The sequence below is a fragment of the Zingiber officinale genome, chromosome 8B (genome assembly GCF_018446385.1).
Source record: "Zingiber officinale cultivar Zhangliang chromosome 8B, Zo_v1.1, whole genome shotgun sequence".
NCBI classification, from domain to species: domain Eukaryota; kingdom Viridiplantae; phylum Streptophyta; class Magnoliopsida; order Zingiberales; family Zingiberaceae; genus Zingiber; species Zingiber officinale.
In genome coordinates, this window is record NC_056001.1 from 5616666 (window position 1) to 5634319 (window position 17654).

The 17654-nt window shown below is 37.3% G+C and overlaps 3 protein-coding genes across 3 annotated transcripts; all 3 read right to left on the minus strand.

Moving 5' to 3' along the window:
- Window positions 1-192: 192 nt before the first annotated feature.
- Window positions 193-2193, minus strand: LOC122017338 (GDSL esterase/lipase At5g03820-like). The gene is made up of 5 exons (XM_042574922.1): window positions 1836-2193; window positions 1567-1697; window positions 1258-1491; window positions 687-942; window positions 193-605 (listed from the first exon to the last, which is right to left on the minus strand). Exons 1-5 carry the CDS (start codon window positions 2095-2097, stop codon window positions 412-414), a joined length of 1077 nt encoding a protein of 358 aa, XP_042430856.1. The 5' UTR covers window positions 2098-2193; the 3' UTR covers window positions 193-411.
- A 139-nt stretch (window positions 2194-2332) lies between these two features.
- On the minus strand, window positions 2333-3925 carry LOC122017337 (protein CHUP1, chloroplastic-like). The gene is made up of 2 exons (XM_042574921.1): window positions 3037-3925; window positions 2333-2963 (listed from the first exon to the last, which is right to left on the minus strand). The coding sequence occupies exons 1-2, from the start codon at window positions 3877-3879 to the stop codon at window positions 2523-2525; spliced, it is 1284 nt and encodes a 427-aa protein (XP_042430855.1). The 5' UTR covers window positions 3880-3925; the 3' UTR covers window positions 2333-2522.
- Window positions 3926-4145: 220 nt separating this feature from the next.
- On the minus strand, window positions 4146-13225 carry LOC122017334 (conserved oligomeric Golgi complex subunit 1-like). Its single transcript, XM_042574917.1, has 6 exons — window positions 10894-13225; window positions 9894-10088; window positions 7183-7487; window positions 6867-7052; window positions 5734-5911; window positions 4146-4686 (listed from the first exon to the last, which is right to left on the minus strand). The coding sequence occupies exons 1-6, from the start codon at window positions 13078-13080 to the stop codon at window positions 4507-4509; spliced, it is 3231 nt and encodes a 1076-aa protein (XP_042430851.1). The 5' UTR covers window positions 13081-13225; the 3' UTR covers window positions 4146-4506.
- Between the last annotated feature and the right edge of the window lie 4429 nt (window positions 13226-17654).

Consider the following 17654-nt stretch of genomic DNA (forward strand, 5'->3'; position numbering starts at 1 on the left):
TTTCAAAATTTTCGATCTTAATTACTCTTGCTTAAAGAACTGATTTATAAATCCACTTATTATTTTCACATTTTTAAAAAAAAATTAAAATCTTGTCACTGCTTCACATCTTACAACTGTGAATATCCATGTAATTTTCTAAGGGGGAAAAACTCTTTTATAAGCAAAATTGATGAAATAAAATCAGGAATATGAACCAGCAAAAGCATTATTAAATAACAAGCAACAGCATGGCTTGGCTAAATCATCAACGTAGAAGTTCAAATCTAATAATAGCGGTTAAGCTAACCACCTTCAGAGACAAGACTAGCATAATAGTGGACAAGACAAACAACTTCCTCAGACAATTCCAAGTGCAGTAGAAGTAGTAGAGTTCTAGAGAAAAGGCAAAGGCTCGATCGCATGCATTTCTTATGAGATCAGATCAATGCCCTGGAGCAGGAGAGCATCAGACAAGACCCTGTTAGCAGCCTCCGAAGGATGAAAGCTATCCCAGAACACATACCCAGTGGCGTTAATGCATGTCCCCAGCGTTCCTGTGTTGCAAAGAAGCGATGTCTCGATTGTCCCTGTGCCACAGCAAGCTCGCTTTGACTCGAAGAAACCTTGGGACCAAATCAATACAATTGTCAGTTACATGTCTGAAACTTTTTGTATATTTTGCAGTGGGCTCGAACTATGCGTACCATTGCTCCCAGGGTTGTTGATCAGGTCCAGGAGAGGTTTATAGATGTCGAAGATGACTAGCCTCAGATCAGGGTGACTTCTTTTCAGGGCTTCAGCAGCCGTGTTGATCTTCGTGTTGAAGGCGACTGCATCGTTATTGAGCCGTGTCACGCAGCCATTATTGCCACCACCAAACAAAGCGATGGCTGCTGGAAGGCACCCCATTGGGGGTAGAGATGTGACACCGACTCTGCGCGCTCCCAAATCGTACACATTCTGGTCCACGGATATAGGCCAGTTATTAATGTGATCAGCAATGAAAATTGATGAATCAATGTCTGCAAGTTAAGAGAATCAGGGTTCGCAGAGCTCATCAATTCTTGTCTTGATTGCTCAACTACTACTAACGTACGGCGACCCAACTTTAGCTTGAACGCATTGAATGACATATAATGGAGTAGATCAATTATTTTGACTAAAGTAGGTATACGTATTGTGATCTAACTGTTGCTTTAAATAGATTGAATATGTGTATAGATCTTTGTTAAACAATCCCTAGAGCAACTTTGTGAAGTTTTGCAGGGAATGCACCTGAACGAAATTGGTAAAAGATTTCGCCAGCAAGCCAGAGAACTGATCAGGGGTGTAACTTCCACTGAGCATAGGATTGACGTAGTAGTTCTGGATGAAATCGCTATTCCCAGCGCTGAGAATGTAGATGGAACCACTGAATAGGGTCCTCGCTTTTTCTCTCCCGGCAATGGTTTCCACTTTGGACTGGTACTCCTTGTAGTACTGCACCTGCTGGGCTAGAGGGATTGCATGCTGCCAAAGAGAGACAATGATGGCAATCCTTACAATAGCTATGAAAATCCACGATGAAAATCTGAGAACGCTCACATAGAGATTTGCAGTGCTGTTCAAGTATCCAGACGCAGCAGAGGCAAAGTTGGCGCCATTCAAGAGATTTGTTCCTGCAGCTTCATTGCTGAGGTAGGCTGGTGGATATGAAGTGAATCCGAGGTTCTCGACTGCATGGGAAAAGGTTAAACCAGTAAGTTTGTTTTTGTTCATAAACGGATTGATTGAATTCGTGGTTGGTAGAAAGAAAGTTCATGTTCTTGACAGATAAAAACAGTCTTTTGACAATATCAGAGATGATGCAGTACCGGTGAAGTCAGTTGCAAGCTTGCCATTGCAGAACCTTCCTGTGGGCTTGTGCTGCAGAAAGTCTCTTCCATAAGGAGGGAAGTCGGCCCTGACAAGAGTGGCAAGGTTATTGTTGTTTCCAGCGTCGACGACGGAGTCTCCGAAGATCATGACACCAGGGACCAGCCCTTGCCCCGCGGAGATTTCCACCATTGCAGCCAACACAACAGCGACAAGAGCCAGATTCGTGGTTGCACCAGTTCTTCCTCTCCAAAACTCCATTGTTTCACTCCCTCACTAAGTGAAGTGTGCTCTACAGCTGCTCAATGGACAATGTTGATGCAGAAAGAAGTAGATGAGAGGGATTTAATTAAGAAGAGGAGAGGAGAAGTGAAGAATTAAATGTGGGCCGAACTGGCATCAGAAGATGAGCAGTTAAAGTGCCACAAGTTTAAGCATTGAAAGCTTTTATGGACCTGTGATATAGCCTTGAACTGTAGTATCTAGATCTTGCACTGCCGTTTCCTTATCTGGAAACAGATTGATTACAGGATCATAAAATTCATAATTCTTCTCTTTTATCACCAGCTACCTAACAGGATCCAATGTGCTATGACAAGAAAAAAAAAATGGTGATCCATCAATTGTGGTAGATAAATTATTTATTAATGTGAGTTTCAATATTTTGAGTAATTTAATGCAACAAGCTAATCCATCAATTCTGTTTCCGATGTTCTCTTTACTTTGGCCCATCCTCTAAGCTTGCGCAGCAACCTTGCTTTCTTCAACCCACAAGAACGACGGCTCTTCTTGCTGCCTTCAACTTCCAAATCCATGCAAGTTTCGTTGCTGATCTCTGCAGCCGCTGGGGAACATTCGGAGTCATGGAACTCCACCCTGCAACTCTTCACAACTTCATTCTCCATGATCAGCTGCTCTTCGATCTCCTGAACTGGATTCAAATCTTCTTGTTCTTGGTGTTCTTGGTTCATGGTGAGTTCATGGCTCAAGCAAGCACCGACCCAGCCTAAGTATATAAGCTCCTCCATTTCCAGGTACCATTGATACCGGAACAGCTCCAGTTGATCGAGCAACTCCTGGTTCGAAACAGTCCTGAAGCTTTCACTCTTGACCATCTCTGCTTTTGCCTGTGAATAGGAGCAGACATAATTTAACTTCTTTTCTAATCGAAAAACCAAGTTGGGGATATAGGATACGAACCTCTGATGCAGATTGAATGATTCCTGTCAATGCTTCCAGCTTGCAATCTAATGAACTGTTTTCCTGCATCAATCGATTTGCAAATTCCTTCACTTCTTTCAACTCCTCCTCTATCCTGGACAACTCATCTTCTCGAGCGCTCATAACCAGAGTTTGCCGCCGTGCTTCGAGATGATGAAGCCTCTCTATTTTTTGCATCTTGTTTATCTTCCTCTGCTGAAACTTGAGTTCCTCTCTCAGTTTCTTGAGATGTTGACTGCGAATGGTGCTCTCGAGCCTCCGGTTGTTGGCTTCCAGACACTCGAGCTTGTAACTTAAAGACATAATCTGTAGCTTGTGGAAATCCGCTTCATTCTCCTTTGCACTGTAGTAGTCCTGGAATTCTGACTCCATCTCATTTGCTCTGTCAGCAATTGCAGCCACAAGTGAGTTCAAAGATTCCATCTCTTCTTTTAGAGTCATCAGTTGCAGAGGTTCTGTTTCATCTTTGGTAGATGATGTAATCTCACAAGCTCTGCCATCAGTTGCAGCTTCTTGGATATTAACCGTCAAAGCATCGCTTGGATTTTCTAGACACCTCGGCAGGAACTCTACTTGTTCAAGATCAACATCCTCTTCTTCCTCTTGGTATATGGAGGATGAATCGAAATCATATGTGGAACAACTGGAAGCAGAAGAATCCATCAGGCTTTCTTCTTCGTGGAACGGAAGGCCACAAGGTTTTCGGTTTCTTTTTATGGTGATCTTTGTGAGGCCTGAGAAGATGAGGGCAGCAAAGGGGAGAGCTATTAGAAGCAGAGACTTCAGCTTGGCTGCTTCTCTTAAGGTCTTGGCCTTCTCCATGCACAAGGAAGGCGCTCTGTTACCTTGCGATCCATGCAATTGATGAGCGGTGTATTTGGGCAAGCTTCAGGCTTGCCTTGGGGCAGGTTCACCTCCAAAGTGGGCTTGGAATCCAAGTGGCTTCTGATTTGGGTGAATGATTAGTGAAGGATAATTTGATATCAAGCTTGGAATAAACGAAGATTGAGATGCACGATCATTATTCAGTGACTGCGAATCTTGTAACATGAATTTGACTACTTGATATATAACAATGTCGTTCAATATTTTGAGATTAACAAAAAGGAATAAAACTCGAACAAACAAAATTAGTCTTACATAGGGCCCTGTGGGAAAACTATATATATTTTGTTGAAACTGTGAATCTTGTAACATATACAACTCTCTGATCCCTCGACTTCTCTAACATGGAGGCTTGGACGAGTGTTCCAGCTCCTAAACACTGCACATTGCAAGACAGATTCCACTACTTGGGGTTTTACTTAATTGCAAATTGCTCATGCTGTGAGAAGGCTTCCTTATTACCTCTGCAGCGAGACTAGAAATTTCCGGCTGAAGTTTTCCCTCTCCAAACAAATGGATTCTGTTCCTTCATATGAATACTCATTGATGCAGAATAAACACAAGTTAAGTTTCGAACATGGCTGCGCCTGATGTAAGAGATGATAGAAGCCCTGCTGCAGGGCCAGGAAGAATGTCGCCGAAGGTCGACATGGCAGCAGCAGATCTGTCTTTGAGCCTACCAACTTGGCCATCAGAAAGCATAGAGCCCCATCTGGAGGTACTCTCCCCAAATTTGCTTCCCACCTGGGGGCAAAGTTATAAGAACAGCACCATCCACGTTTAGTATCATATTATATGACCAAATCTGAAGGTAAAACGTTATGTAAATGTACTAATAAGACTTGTAAAAGAGTCGTGACCATTAAATACAAAACATATTTTATGAGGCTTGCAAAAAATAAAGAGGTTTATGGTCCCTAAAATTAAACTTAACTCATCAAGAAGACATTGAATGTTGATAATAAACAGGGACAAAAAATCAAAAGCTAAGCCTGGATATTTAATATTGATTATAAAGCAATAATTTGACACTAAATGAAGTGTGTTATCTGGAAATAACATGGGATGTTAAACCAAAACACTGGGAAAATTAGAGGTACCACCAGGAAAAAAATCATGTATCATGATCAAACAGCAGTCACTTTTATATTTCTGGCTAAAGAGAATTTGGATTGTGAGTAATTAGTTGTATAAACTATCACCCATGACACAAAAGAATAGAGCTGACAATATTAGACAACCTAGGACATGACCAGAAAAACAATTAACGAAGACAAATTATGAAAGAGACACAATGCGACATAAATAACATATGAACTAACCTGTTTATAAATTTAATTTATTTTAAAAATATTAATCTTATACGACATAAAATTGTCATATAACTTTATAATCGTCAATCTTACACCTTATAAAATTATTTTTTAAAAAATATATAACTATTTTAATATTTTCTTATAATTTTTTTTTTGACCTAACACGATTATAACATAACATGACCCAAATTGCCACCCTTACAAGGGAATATGGACAAGTGATGCCTTAAAGCCAATCAAGGTAGTTGGCGCCAATAGGTGAAAAGTTTCACGTGCAAATTTTAAATATTACAATTTTTATGTTATGAAAATAAGCCTAAAACCACTGCACCCAAGGAGAAACCTAGAATAAGGTGGCACAGTGACTAATCAATTTAATATGCAACTGATGATATTTTCTGACAACATAATCATAGCACTAAAATGTAAAGAGGATTTGTTAAGAAAAAATATGTTGGATTTCCTACTATTGTACCTGTGTCATGATAGACTTGAGCAACGGTGCAGTAACTCCATAGTTTGGACTATCATCAAAGTCTGGCTTCGGAGATTGTTCCACACTTCCATATGCTTGCCAGGGGCTCCTCATTGAGGTATCATCAGAAGTCTGCAGAGCTAATTTATGTGCATTTCTTGACGATAATGCAGGAGCACTGGAGAGAAGTTTTCATATTAGAACCATACAATGAGATAATTGTAGAAGTACAACTACAAATACATTGCCATGAAACCTAAGAAGGAACCAATCTACTTTCAAGGAAAGATTACATCAAAAACAAAATTGATTTGCTTGAAGGCAAATATTGATTTGCTTGAAGCAAATATTGATTTAAAACTTTAGGGTAGTGAATGATCTTGCAAAAATCTCATTCTACATTTCAATGTTATCATCTGCCTTGTCAAGGCCGTCTCCAGAAAATTGGAGGCCCTAGGCTAATTGGAGACTATCAGTGCTGAACTAGTGGACTGTTGGGATTCAAGATTGGAGACTTGGAGCAGAAGATCAAAGATTGTTAGACTGCCAATCTCTCTGGAGAGTTTGTCTGTTGAGATTTGAAGTCGGCGTAGCGATGAGGCGAAAGATAGGGTAGAAAATTAGAGATAGGGTTGTATGAGAGAGAATAAAAGAATTGAAAAGGAAAAAGTGAATCGGCTTTTTTTCACTCAAATTGATTTTTAATGGTCGAACATAATAGATTGTGGATGCAAAAAGTTTAGTCAAGATGTGTCTCATGGTCCATGCGCAATTATAAAATAGGTGGAATGTTATAACTAACAAGGTAAGGATAAATATAAGATACGAAGTAAAAATATTATGTTAAAGAATAAGGATAAATTTGAACAATTTCAAATCGTGAATTGATTAAAATTAATAAAAAGAGATATTAATAATAAAAAAAAGGCTTGTTTAATAAAATATTTTTTGGTCTATCAACAAAATTGATCCATTATCAAATTTAATAAAACCCTCAAATATAAATATAAAATCTTAATAATTTGGAGGCCCCTAGAATAGGGAGGCCCTAGGCAGCTACCTAGGCTGCCTCCCCCTAAAGCCGGCCCTGGCCTTGTTGTAGGACGTTACATATTCGGGAAAGTAAAACTAACCTGATAGGGAGGTATTTAAATCGGGGAACTGTGGAACATCTCATAATGTTTGAACCTGCATTTGACTTTGTAGGCAATTTCTGGACAATGTCTGTGTACATACGATTAAGCTGAACTAAGAAGCCAAAAAGAACAGAATATCGCTTGTATGATTGCTTCTCATTCTCCCAGAGGTAAGACTCATACCTGCAAAATATTTTAAGATAAATGTCCAAGACAAGTCAATATTTATCATGATTAAAATCGCATAGCTCACCATTTTATTAGTGTGCTATTCAATCAAAATTCCTAACATTATAACTAAGAGGATGCTTACGTAGCCCAGTCAATGGGATCCAGCCTCTGTGAAAAGCTATTGATTAGTTTTGAAATGGTCTCCACATTTGCAGAATCAGGCTTGTTTTGTGGCTGTTTCCGTCTTGACGCAGGTTTTAGTATTTTAACTTTTAGTGAATCTTCTTTGGCATTTGATTCAGGATCACTGGCAGTAGAGTCTTTGCCTCCAGAGAGAACATCAGCAATGAATTTCAAATCTAGCAAAATCTGCAGTATTCCTTTATCTGAGACTTGATATTCACCATTTTCCAAGGCTGATAAAAATCTTTCATAGACTTCAACCATCTAATGACAACATTTAATACGAATCAAATAATTTCAGTTAATGAAAGTGTATCATGTAATAAATATTTTCATAATTCTATTTATGCAAAAAAATGAACACTTCTTCTAATCATCATAACTACTAATCAGCATTAATAATGTAAAATCACTTGTACCAGTTGGAAAAAAAAAATCAATTAGTATTACATTCACATTGCATGCAAAAACCGATAACTAAAATAACAAAGTACCGTTAATTAGGTCTTTACTATCCCATGAATCAAAATAGGGGAGTAGACGTATCAAGCTCTAAAATCTTGTTCCAGCACCGAGCTTCTATATGAGATCCATCTGGTCCTCACTGGCACAGCATGTACCAATACAAGGTAGTGTAGTCTATCCTTGTCAAGAGAAGGACAACTAACTTCTAAGGAGGAAGAGGATAAGAGGTAGAGAAGCAGGAAGAGGAAGAGGAAGAAGAGGAAGTTGAAGAAAAAGACTCAGGAGGCATACCTACTCAGATACCCCAATCCACCACAATTTCAAGCTATGGTTCATTGATTCTCTCAAGAACTCCATTCATTGCTGGTTCCTGAACACCTGAGTTATCACACTGAGGCCTCATCATCCTTTATCTCGAAAATGCCTACAACAATCCACTCAGTCTGTGCAGTGTGTATATCAAGTTGGAGTGGGAATTTCGATGTTGTTTGCATTTCAGCATGTGCACAGAGCACAGTTGGATAGAGTAGAATTTTATTCTATGATACAAATATAAAAGATAATGCCTTTGTCTTCATTAACTTCTCAGTATAGCCAACTATTCCAAATTTTGTCCCTTTTGATCTTCCTATTGCATCCTAAAGAACAGTTGGAACCTGTTATTGATGTTTTACTGAATTGAACCCAGAGTTGCCTTTACTGCTGTTATGTTTCAAATATTAGAATCTCAAGAACCACCATAACAACTTTGCGCATATGTGGTGTGTTTGCTGGACTAATGATTTCATTTTGCTAAGCCAGGTCTACGTTGCTTGACAATGGGTTTTCCAATCATCAAAACTATCAAGAAAATTACTTCCATTCAATAACTTAGATGTTTATGACACTTGATCCATATGCCTATGAATGCACACAGTCGATGTGTGAATCCAAGCTACTTTCTGTTATCTTTCTCCTATTTATCCTTGTTTTAATCACCCATTTTGAGCTTCTGTCTAAAGCTCATCAATCTGACTTGCACTCTTAATTCAGACCAGGCCTCAAGCTTAATCCAACTTAACTTGAGAAAATGCTGGTCATAATCCTATGCCATAAGCTCTTTATTAGAAGCCTATGCTTTTAGATAAGTCCAAAAGTGAACACCGAATCAAATTTTTAGAATTTTGGAATAGATATATGGAAAATTTAATTTGAGGCTGCAAAACCTCATCCTATGTAGAATTTTCTCTCATCAATGAGATGCTGAACATTTGCCAGACATAAATTGCACAATAGCATTACTGCTGTACTACTTGACAATACAAGTAGGCTGACACAATGAACCATTAAAGTTGACAAACATTTCATTCGTTAATTTAAAGATCTAGATTGAGCTTCTGGGCTACAGTTACAGAAGTGCATCTTGCATTCTTGCTAATAAATTAATTTGGGGATCAATTCTTCCTAGCAATGTTCATGACCTCGATGATGATTCAATGGCAGCTAATAGATTCAGTGAAGCAATTGAGCAACAAGTTCATGTTGAACAAATGATTATTTTTGTGTTACATCTTAGAGTTTTATTATGTATTGACTACCCTGGCATATTATACATCAAAACAACTGATCACAATTTAAACAATAAAATGCAACAGAAGAATTTGACTCATCCTAGTAAGTTTTTGTTGTGAAGCTTCTTGTGGTGTATTGTAGCTTTGCAGCAGTTCCCCCCTTGATCAAGTTTTTGGAGTTAACCTATGGTCCTACATTTTTTTCCTCAAACTGATCTAGTAAAAATCAGTGACAGAATAAGTATTGACATTGTCTATATAATTTGCATCAATTTGAAGTTTGATCTAACAATTATGTGGAATTCTTGACTAGTCCTATTTGTGCTAAGCAATTGGTATTCTGTAAGCTCGTTAAGCTAATATAATGCATGAGCATTTAGACTGGAACACAAAATTTCTAGTTGTTTAGTGGTTTAAATAAACACTGATGATAGAATCAGCATTATCTAGATATCAAAAAATGCATACATCCTAACAGAACCACCAAACCTAGATGCCACCATAAATTCAAAGTTGAAGCAAACTCATATCACTGACTATCCTAGTATGGAACATGTTAAAAATGTCCTAATAAAATATTCCTGTAAAAGTAAAACACGTCACATATTAGCACAAGGAGATCAATTTATAAAGTTAGATGGATGGAGCAATATACCTTCTGTAAAAATTTCCACGCAAACATCTGCAGTGTATGTCGGTCAAGAATATGACCTCCCATTCTGTGAATTTCTAAACAAGCCTGAAAGAGAATGGAGGTGATATAGAGTGAAGGCATAGAAGGAAGAGAGATTTTCATCTCCAAAGGGCCTTCCTTGGAATCATTTTGTTTGATGGTAGTCACTTCCCAGCCCTATATAAGAAATAGTTACCATGTAATTCAACTAGGCATGTAGCTATTTATCTTTTAAAACACATTAACATAATCTAAATATAAGAAAACAACAGCATACTATAAAATTACAGCGTATGCAACAAGTAACTCTAATGAAAAAAAAAACTTAACAATTAGCTAAACATATAACTATGTTATGACTTCTTTCTTCTACTCAAAGGAACATGTAATTGACGTCTGATCCATACGAATAATATATTGCTCTAACCAAAATTTGTTACTTTTCTACAATGGAAGCTTAAAAATAAGTTAATACTCTCATCCAGAGCGAGTTGTGACATCTTAGCTCTCTTTGTTTTTTTCTTTTTGAAATAAACCTTGTAGAATACGAGATGGCTAAGCAGCAAGGAGGGAACTTTGACAACCTTCACTTTAGTCATCAATGCAATAACAAAAGCAAACTGAAAGATCCTTTCCCTTTATCAAACAATGCAACTTTTTTCTAGCTTTCCTTCTATTACAAACAACTAACTTAAATTTAATTATCATACGGACTAGTGAACCTGTAGGTCCCAGAATGACCAAATCACTTACCTTAATTAAAGATCTCTACCAAATTCTTGTAGGTTTCCTTCTATCACAAATAATAGTGATAAGAAGAAGAGGTGAAATTCCATTTCCTTAAAGAGTTGAGCATTTGTAGGAATTTTGACTTTTTTATTTACATAATTTCCCTTTAATTTATGCTGTAAAATTCCCTAGAGAATGATTCAGAAATAATCGCAACTACGTAATTTTTCTATAAACAACAGGGACCATATACCTTCAAAGGAGTTGAAGAGGATAATGTTTCATCTCTGGTAAGATCCTTGGAAAGAATTAGTGCTAGCTCATTGGACAACCAAACAATCCACAGGCTGTGAGATTTGATGGACAGATCTTTAAAGATTTTGTTAAGTACATCAAGCTTTGGACTTGAGTTTTCATCCAGTGCAAACAACGCAGCAGCAGCTGAAATTGTCTGCCTTCTAGGATTACCAAGAAATTGTCTTCTCGGACTTTTGGAGCTATGACAGGGAGAGATTGGAGAATCAAAAGATGCATTATGTTTCCCAGACAAAGGAGAGGATAAAAAGCCAACAGAGACTGCACCAAGAGTATCTTTAACCCACTGCCTTGGAGATCCAAGAATTAGAGGTATATGACTCGAATGATTTTTTAATGCAAACAAAAGGCGTCCTATAAAGAGTGATCTGTCAATAAGGACAGTGTGAGGAAACTCCTTGTCCTGTGTGTTTCTCTCCAAAGCAGCAGTAAGAAGTGCAAGTTCATCTTCAAGTTCCTTCAGTAAGGCAACTATGGTGTTGTAACATTTTTCTTGAAGATATGGCGCCAGCTCTTTTAACCTCAAAAAAGAGTTGTGAGATTCCACATAGAACAAAAGATCCTCTAGTATTGTTTGACATTTTCTGTCCAATGCATCTCTAATCCGACTAACTTCAGGTCCAAGATATGCATTCAAGCTACTGTTGAAATCATTCTCATAAATTGCTGGTTTATGAGCATAAAGTAATCCTGTTTTCTTTTGAATTGACTCTGAGAACCAAATTCCGCCATCAGTTGACAGATTTTTTAAATAAGCTTGTGAATCATCTGGGTCATTCCACTCAGTAGTTTTCACAATAGCCTGGACAGAGTTCCTCAAGTTGATATCTATATTCAAGTTTGCAAATTCTAAATTCATGATTTCTTTCATTCTGCCAGTAAATGCCTCTTCCAACCTATCCTCTAAGATGTCTTTTCCGTTCTTCAGGATGAGCCCACTAATCTGGTTCCAAGGGGACTCAATGTCAGAGCCAAAGACACTTTTCAGCCAATGTTCCAAGCTCTCCTCCAATCCCTCTCGGTCATCTAAAGTATAACGAACCATCTTTTCCGCAGCTGCAAGGCCCTCTCCGCTAGCAATTGCATCAGTTATACGCTTACCATTTGGACACCTACCAAAAATTTCCTCACAGCAGTTTCTTAACCAAGAAGAACAGGTATCGGCAATGAAATCTGGTTCAAGCAGAACGATAGCTGCTTCCAATTTCTCCCTATGCGACTTCCAGAGCCTCACTTCGTCCTCTGGATGAGGGATTGCACCAAACAGCTGTGTCCCAGGGAGAGACCCTAGTACCATTTTGTAGAACAACGGCATTTCATTCAGCGCTTGAAGAAAGAGCTCGCCCACTTGCCCCAAGCTAGATCTTATCGTCCTAACCACATCACATAGCAAGGAAGAAGAGGAATCAGAATCAAGGATGCCACCTGCTAACTTCTGCGAGATCCACGACCTCCTCGAGTCCAAGAACAGGCCCAATACCTGCTTTGGCTCCAGGTCGTCGATGGTGGCAGCAGCAGCTAGGGCATCTGCGTAGGCGGCGATGGTGAGCCCCTGGTCAGTCAGCCTTTCGCGGGTCCTCTGCGAGATCTGGGCCCTGAAGCCCTCGACAATCTCCCATTGATGCCGAAGAAGAGGAAATTTGGCGAGCAATTCTCGATCGGCGGTGTTGATTAGGAGGCCGTAAACTTCGTGGGCGCGGAGGTACCGACCGGAGGCCTCAAGGAGCATGGACTCATCGAGGCAGCCCCAGATGTTCTCAGGGGTGTCAACGAGGTACTTGATCCTGGCGGAAATACCGTAGACGCGAGTGCGAGCGGGGTTAGACGCGAGGGTGGGTGCTTCGGGAGCGGAGGGGACGGAGAGGGAGCGGAGGGCGGCTTCGACGGCAGCAAGATTGGAGTCGATTGACTCGCAGGAGGAGTGAATGAGGAGAATGGAGTCGGCGGAGTCGATGAGATCTCGGTAGCTCTCGCCGACGAGCAGGCGGAGCTCCTCCTCCTTGGCCTTGATCTCCCGCCTCGTGGCTGCCTCAGCGGCGCGGATCTCGGGGATCGGCTTGGAGCGGAAGAGTGTCTCAGCGTCGCGGGCGCCGCCTCCGGCGGACGGCAACGGAGGGGAGCGCATGGAGACGGATCTGAGAGAGAGGACGAGGGGGAGGGAAGGAGGCACGTGACGAACGAATTACGGGGAGGGAGATGAGGTCAAGGGGTTAACGACGCGACCCGCGCCGTGATATTATCGGAGACATGAAAAACTAAGAGAAATGAAACAGAAAACTTCTTTGATATATATATATATATATATATACTGCATACCTCTTCCCTTCTCAATCCGCTCCTCTTTTCCCTATGTCAGACTCTAGACCAAGCCATGTTTTTTAGTGATCAACTAGGATGGAGTGCGTTAAGATTTTCGTCCAATTTATACGGCTCATCTCCTACATTTGTTTTTTTTTCTACTCGTGTTTTTCTTAATGATGCATTTCACAGAAGTTTATAAGATATGTTAAGTATTTTTCTTTTACATCTAAAATACAATTATTTAAAAATCATTACGAGATATACTGATTGATTTCAAAGAAATATAATGGTGTTGATTTTCAAAATTGAACACATATGATATTTTTTAAAAATCGCATATTGTTGTTTTGCAAAAAATGAAGCTCCTCCTATATGTTGATTTATTCAAATTGTCACATTGTAGCTAACTTTTACAAATCAACACCAACGTTGATACTGATTTTTGTAAACTAGCTACAATATGGTGTTATTTTTTCAATATCAATTACAATGTGTTGATTTGTAAAAACTAGCACAACATGTAATAATTTTTCTTAATCATATAAATATTATTTTATATATATATTTGTTTATTTAGGTTAATAATTGATATTTTACTATGAGATTCTAGTCATCAATTCAAGTTGATCATAAACTCCAATAGATCAGTATTTTAGGATATTTTTTTTTTATCTTCCAACAATGAAAGGACAAGATCGTAGTTCTGTTTGTTTACATGATCGACACAAAATGATCATTAAACCGTCCCATTTTGCTATTTTTTTATATATAAAATATTCAGTAAATTCGTGGTCTACAAATGAATATATTTCAAAGTTAAGACTGAATATTTCACACCTTTATATTTTTAGATACATTTTCTAGTTTTGAAAGTTAAAAGTGCATAATAGAAAACTAAGCAATTTAAATTTTTAACTGTCCCAGGATCTTTCACTAGAAGCGATGTTTCTCTATTACTTGATATTTCAGATAGAGGCGCTTCTGTTTTATGAAATCAACTAATGCATTGAGTGACCTTTTCCTTACTCACTTCTCCCATGAAAAAGAACCTACTAAATCAAGAATTGATGAGTTGCTTAAATTTTATTCTTATAGAGTTGAAGTAGATGCTGATATTTTAGTATTTTGTAAATTATACATTTTGTATATATTTATTTGTGTTTTATATTAGTCTAGTACATATAAGGTTCCATTAGGTCTTGTAGATATTGTAGAAATTTTTAAAAATTTAGGTAGATTCAATTGGGTTGAAGCGATTCACCAATTTATTACTCCTGAATTACCAACCATTGGGAATCTTTTTACATCAAGTTTGACATCTCATACGACTACTTCAATTCCATAGCTCAAGGGATTCGTTGGTCTTTTAACTATAAGTTTTTTTTATATGGTCATTATTATTTATGTAAGATTGCGTCTAATGTTGTAGGCATGGTTTTTGGAGTATGTCTGATGTACGTAGATTATATGCATCTTTAGGCATTGTTTGACGTACATCTACTTATATTTCATGCATATAATCTTTGTTTATTGCACTCTATTTCATTATAATGTCGTACTCCCATTATAATGTCGTACTTCAATTTTTGATATATTTAATAATCCAGTAATTTACCAAAGGCATATCCAGGTCTTCGAATTTACCAAAATCTGCTTACTACTTTGTTATTTACCAAAGGATGCACCTTTTTACATGTTTTCTCCATTTTACCCTCATGATTACTTTTCTTTTTATTTTCTCTGTCATTCCTCTCTCTCTTCTCTTTCCTCCTATACATATAATATTTTTCTCTTTCCTCACCTCTTTTTTCCTCTCTTTTGCACGTCGATTATTCTAAAAATATTTTAACACCTCTAAGAAGTTGAAATAAACAATGGATAGCATATTTGAACTCCTTACAATCTCAGAAATCCATAGGAACTGAAATGGGTGCAATCGGAGCTCTCTAGGTCCATCAGTGAATTTTGGTCGAATAGAGCTATGATTGCGTTCATTTCAGTTATTGTGGATTTCTGGAGTTGCAAGGAATTCAAATATGTTATGTATTGTTTATTTCGACTTCTCAGAAGTGTTAAAATATAATAAGGAAGAATCATCAAAATTCTTCACGTTGAGCCTGATAAGGAATCATATCAGGCCCAACGTGGGCCTGATATCATTCTATATCAAGCCCATATTATGCTTGATATGATTTTATATTAGACAAAACGTGGAGAATTTTGGTAATTTTTCTCTATTACATTTTAACACCTCTGAGAAGCCGAAATAAATAATGGATAGCATATTTGAACTCATTGCAACCTCAGAAATCCACAGGAATTGAAATGGGTGCAATTGGAACTCCCTAGGTCCATCAATGGATTTTAATTGAAATCCATTTATGGACCTAGAGAGCTCCGATTGCACCCATTTCAGTTCCTGTGGATTCCTGGGGTTGCAAGGAATTCAAATATGTTATCCATTATTTATTTCAACTTCTTAGAGGTGTTAAAATATTTTTAGAAGAATCGACATGCAAAATAGAGAAAAAAAAAGATGAGACGAAAGAGAAAAAAAGTTGCATGCATAGGAGCGAGAGAAATGAAAGAGAAAAAAAAAAGTAAACAAGAGCGTAGAATGAAAAAAATACTGTAAAAAAGTACATCCTTAGTAAATAACAAAGTAGCATGTATCTTTTGATAATTCAAAAATTTGGATGTCTTTTGATAAATTATCATTTAATAATTAAAAAAAAAACATGTTTTGTTGTGCGGTTTGGAGAGCAAATGCATTACCACGTTTGTTGCCATGAATTTCATTTTTTTTTTAAATACTACACGTAACACTTACATAGGGTACTTGCATTACTGTAAGTACCTTTATTTTATCCCTTTGAATGATAATCTATTAAATTTAGTATTTGGATAAAATAATAAATTATTTTATAATATTATTTTAATTAGATTATATGAGTTCTATTAATATCTTAAATTAAATTAAATTTAAATTATATGTCACCTTTATTATTTGAATTTAATTTTATTTGAAATATTGAGATATTATTGAGGTATTAAATAAAATACAAATGTGTATATTTATATGAGTATTAATCAATCCAAAGGAAGATTTATATTTAACAAATTATACTTTACTTATGATAATAAACACGTAACAATTATCAGGTTTTATTTGTTATGTTTCATGCATATAATAAATCGATCCAAAGATAGATTTATTATTTGTCATGCATTATTGTTAGTATTTGATTATTACAACAAGAGTATCACTTGCAAATGATATTACTGCCCAAAAACTTGACATTATTGTTGCACTAAATATCTTTATATGGGATTTACCATTTATTTTAATTGATTCCAAATAAGTATGTTATTTATGTTATAATTCTTGTGTTCTCTTTTTAGCAAATGTTGTTACTATTTCTGTTAACTTAAGTTCAGTGTCGATCCTTAATAGTACAAATTTTAAGGATTGGGAAAAGAACATTCTTATTGTTCTTGGCTGCTTAGGACAAAGCAACTCACTGCTCCTATAGATTCTAGTTCTTCTAAATAGAGGCTAAATATGAGAAGTGAGATCGCTCTAACTACATGAGTCTTATGATCATCAAACGCGGCATACCTGAGGCTTTTAGGGGTATGGTGTCTAATAGGGTCACCAAAGCTAAGGAATATCTCGACAAGATTGAAAAGTGCTTTGCCAAAAGCGATAAGGCGAAAACCAACACAATTCTAAAGAGCTTGATTTCCATGAAGTATAAAGGCAAAGGAAATGTTAGGGAATATATCATGAAAATGTCTCGCCTTACATCAAAGTTGAAGATACTTAATCTTGAATTATCGGATGATATGCTTGTTCATTTAATGCTGATTTCTCTTCCGAACCAATTCAGTTAGTTTCAGATCAATTATAACTGTCAAGGGGAGAAATGGACTCTTAATGAACTCATTTCTTGCTATGTTCAAGAGGAAGAAAGGTTGAAGCAAAACAAGGCTGAAAGTGTCTATTTGGCAAGCACCCCTAAAGATAAGGGCAAGAAAAGAAATAATGAGGCTACTAAAGGTCCTTATGTGAAGAAACAAAAACAAGATCATGACAAGAAAGGTTGTTTCTTCTATAACAAACGTGATCATGTCAAGAAAGAATGTCCTAAGTACCATACCTGGTGTGCGAAAAATGGTACATTTTTAAATTTGGTTTGTTTTGAAGTAAATTTAGTTTCAGTATCTAGAAACACTTGGTTCTTAGACTCAAGTGCCACTACTAACATCAGTGTTTCAATGCAAGGTTGTCTAAGCTGTTGAAAGCCACGTGATACTAAAAGAAGCATTTATGTGGGTGATGGCAAGTCGGTTGCGGTGGAAGCAACAAGGCATTTTATATTGTTGTTAAATACTGGT

What these genes read in the sequence shown, in the direction of transcription:
- LOC122017334 (XM_042574917.1), bottom strand. Translation starts at nt 13,080, where the DNA reads ATGCGCTCCCCTCCGTTGCCGTCCGCCGGAGGCGGCGCCCGCGACGCT. An exon ending in CCTCTTCAACTCCTTTGAAG is followed by an intron (nt 10,089 to 10,893) that starts GTATATGGTCCC and finishes TTTCTTATATAG; the next exon opens with GGCTGGGAAGTGACTACCAT. An exon ending in CGTGGAAATTTTTACAGAAG is followed by an intron (nt 7,488 to 9,893) that starts GTATATTGCTCC and finishes TGTTGTCATTAG; the next exon opens with ATGGTTGAAGTCTATGAAAG.
- LOC122017338 (XM_042574922.1), bottom strand. Translation starts at nt 2,097, where the DNA reads ATGGAGTTTTGGAGAGGAAGAACTGGTGCAACCACGAATCTGGCTCTT. An exon ending in CTTTTACCAATTTCGTTCAG is followed by an intron (nt 943 to 1,257) that starts GTGCATTCCCTG and finishes TCCGTGGACCAG; the next exon opens with AATGTGTACGATTTGGGAGC. An exon ending in CAACAACCCTGGGAGCAATG is followed by an intron (nt 606 to 686) that starts GTACGCATAGTT and finishes TTTGGTCCCAAG; the next exon opens with GTTTCTTCGAGTCAAAGCGA.
- LOC122017337 (XM_042574921.1), bottom strand. Translation starts at nt 3,879, where the DNA reads ATGGAGAAGGCCAAGACCTTAAGAGAAGCAGCCAAGCTGAAGTCTCTG. An exon ending in TCATTCAATCTGCATCAGAG is followed by an intron (nt 2,964 to 3,036) that starts GTTCGTATCCTA and finishes TCCTATTCACAG; the next exon opens with GCAAAAGCAGAGATGGTCAA.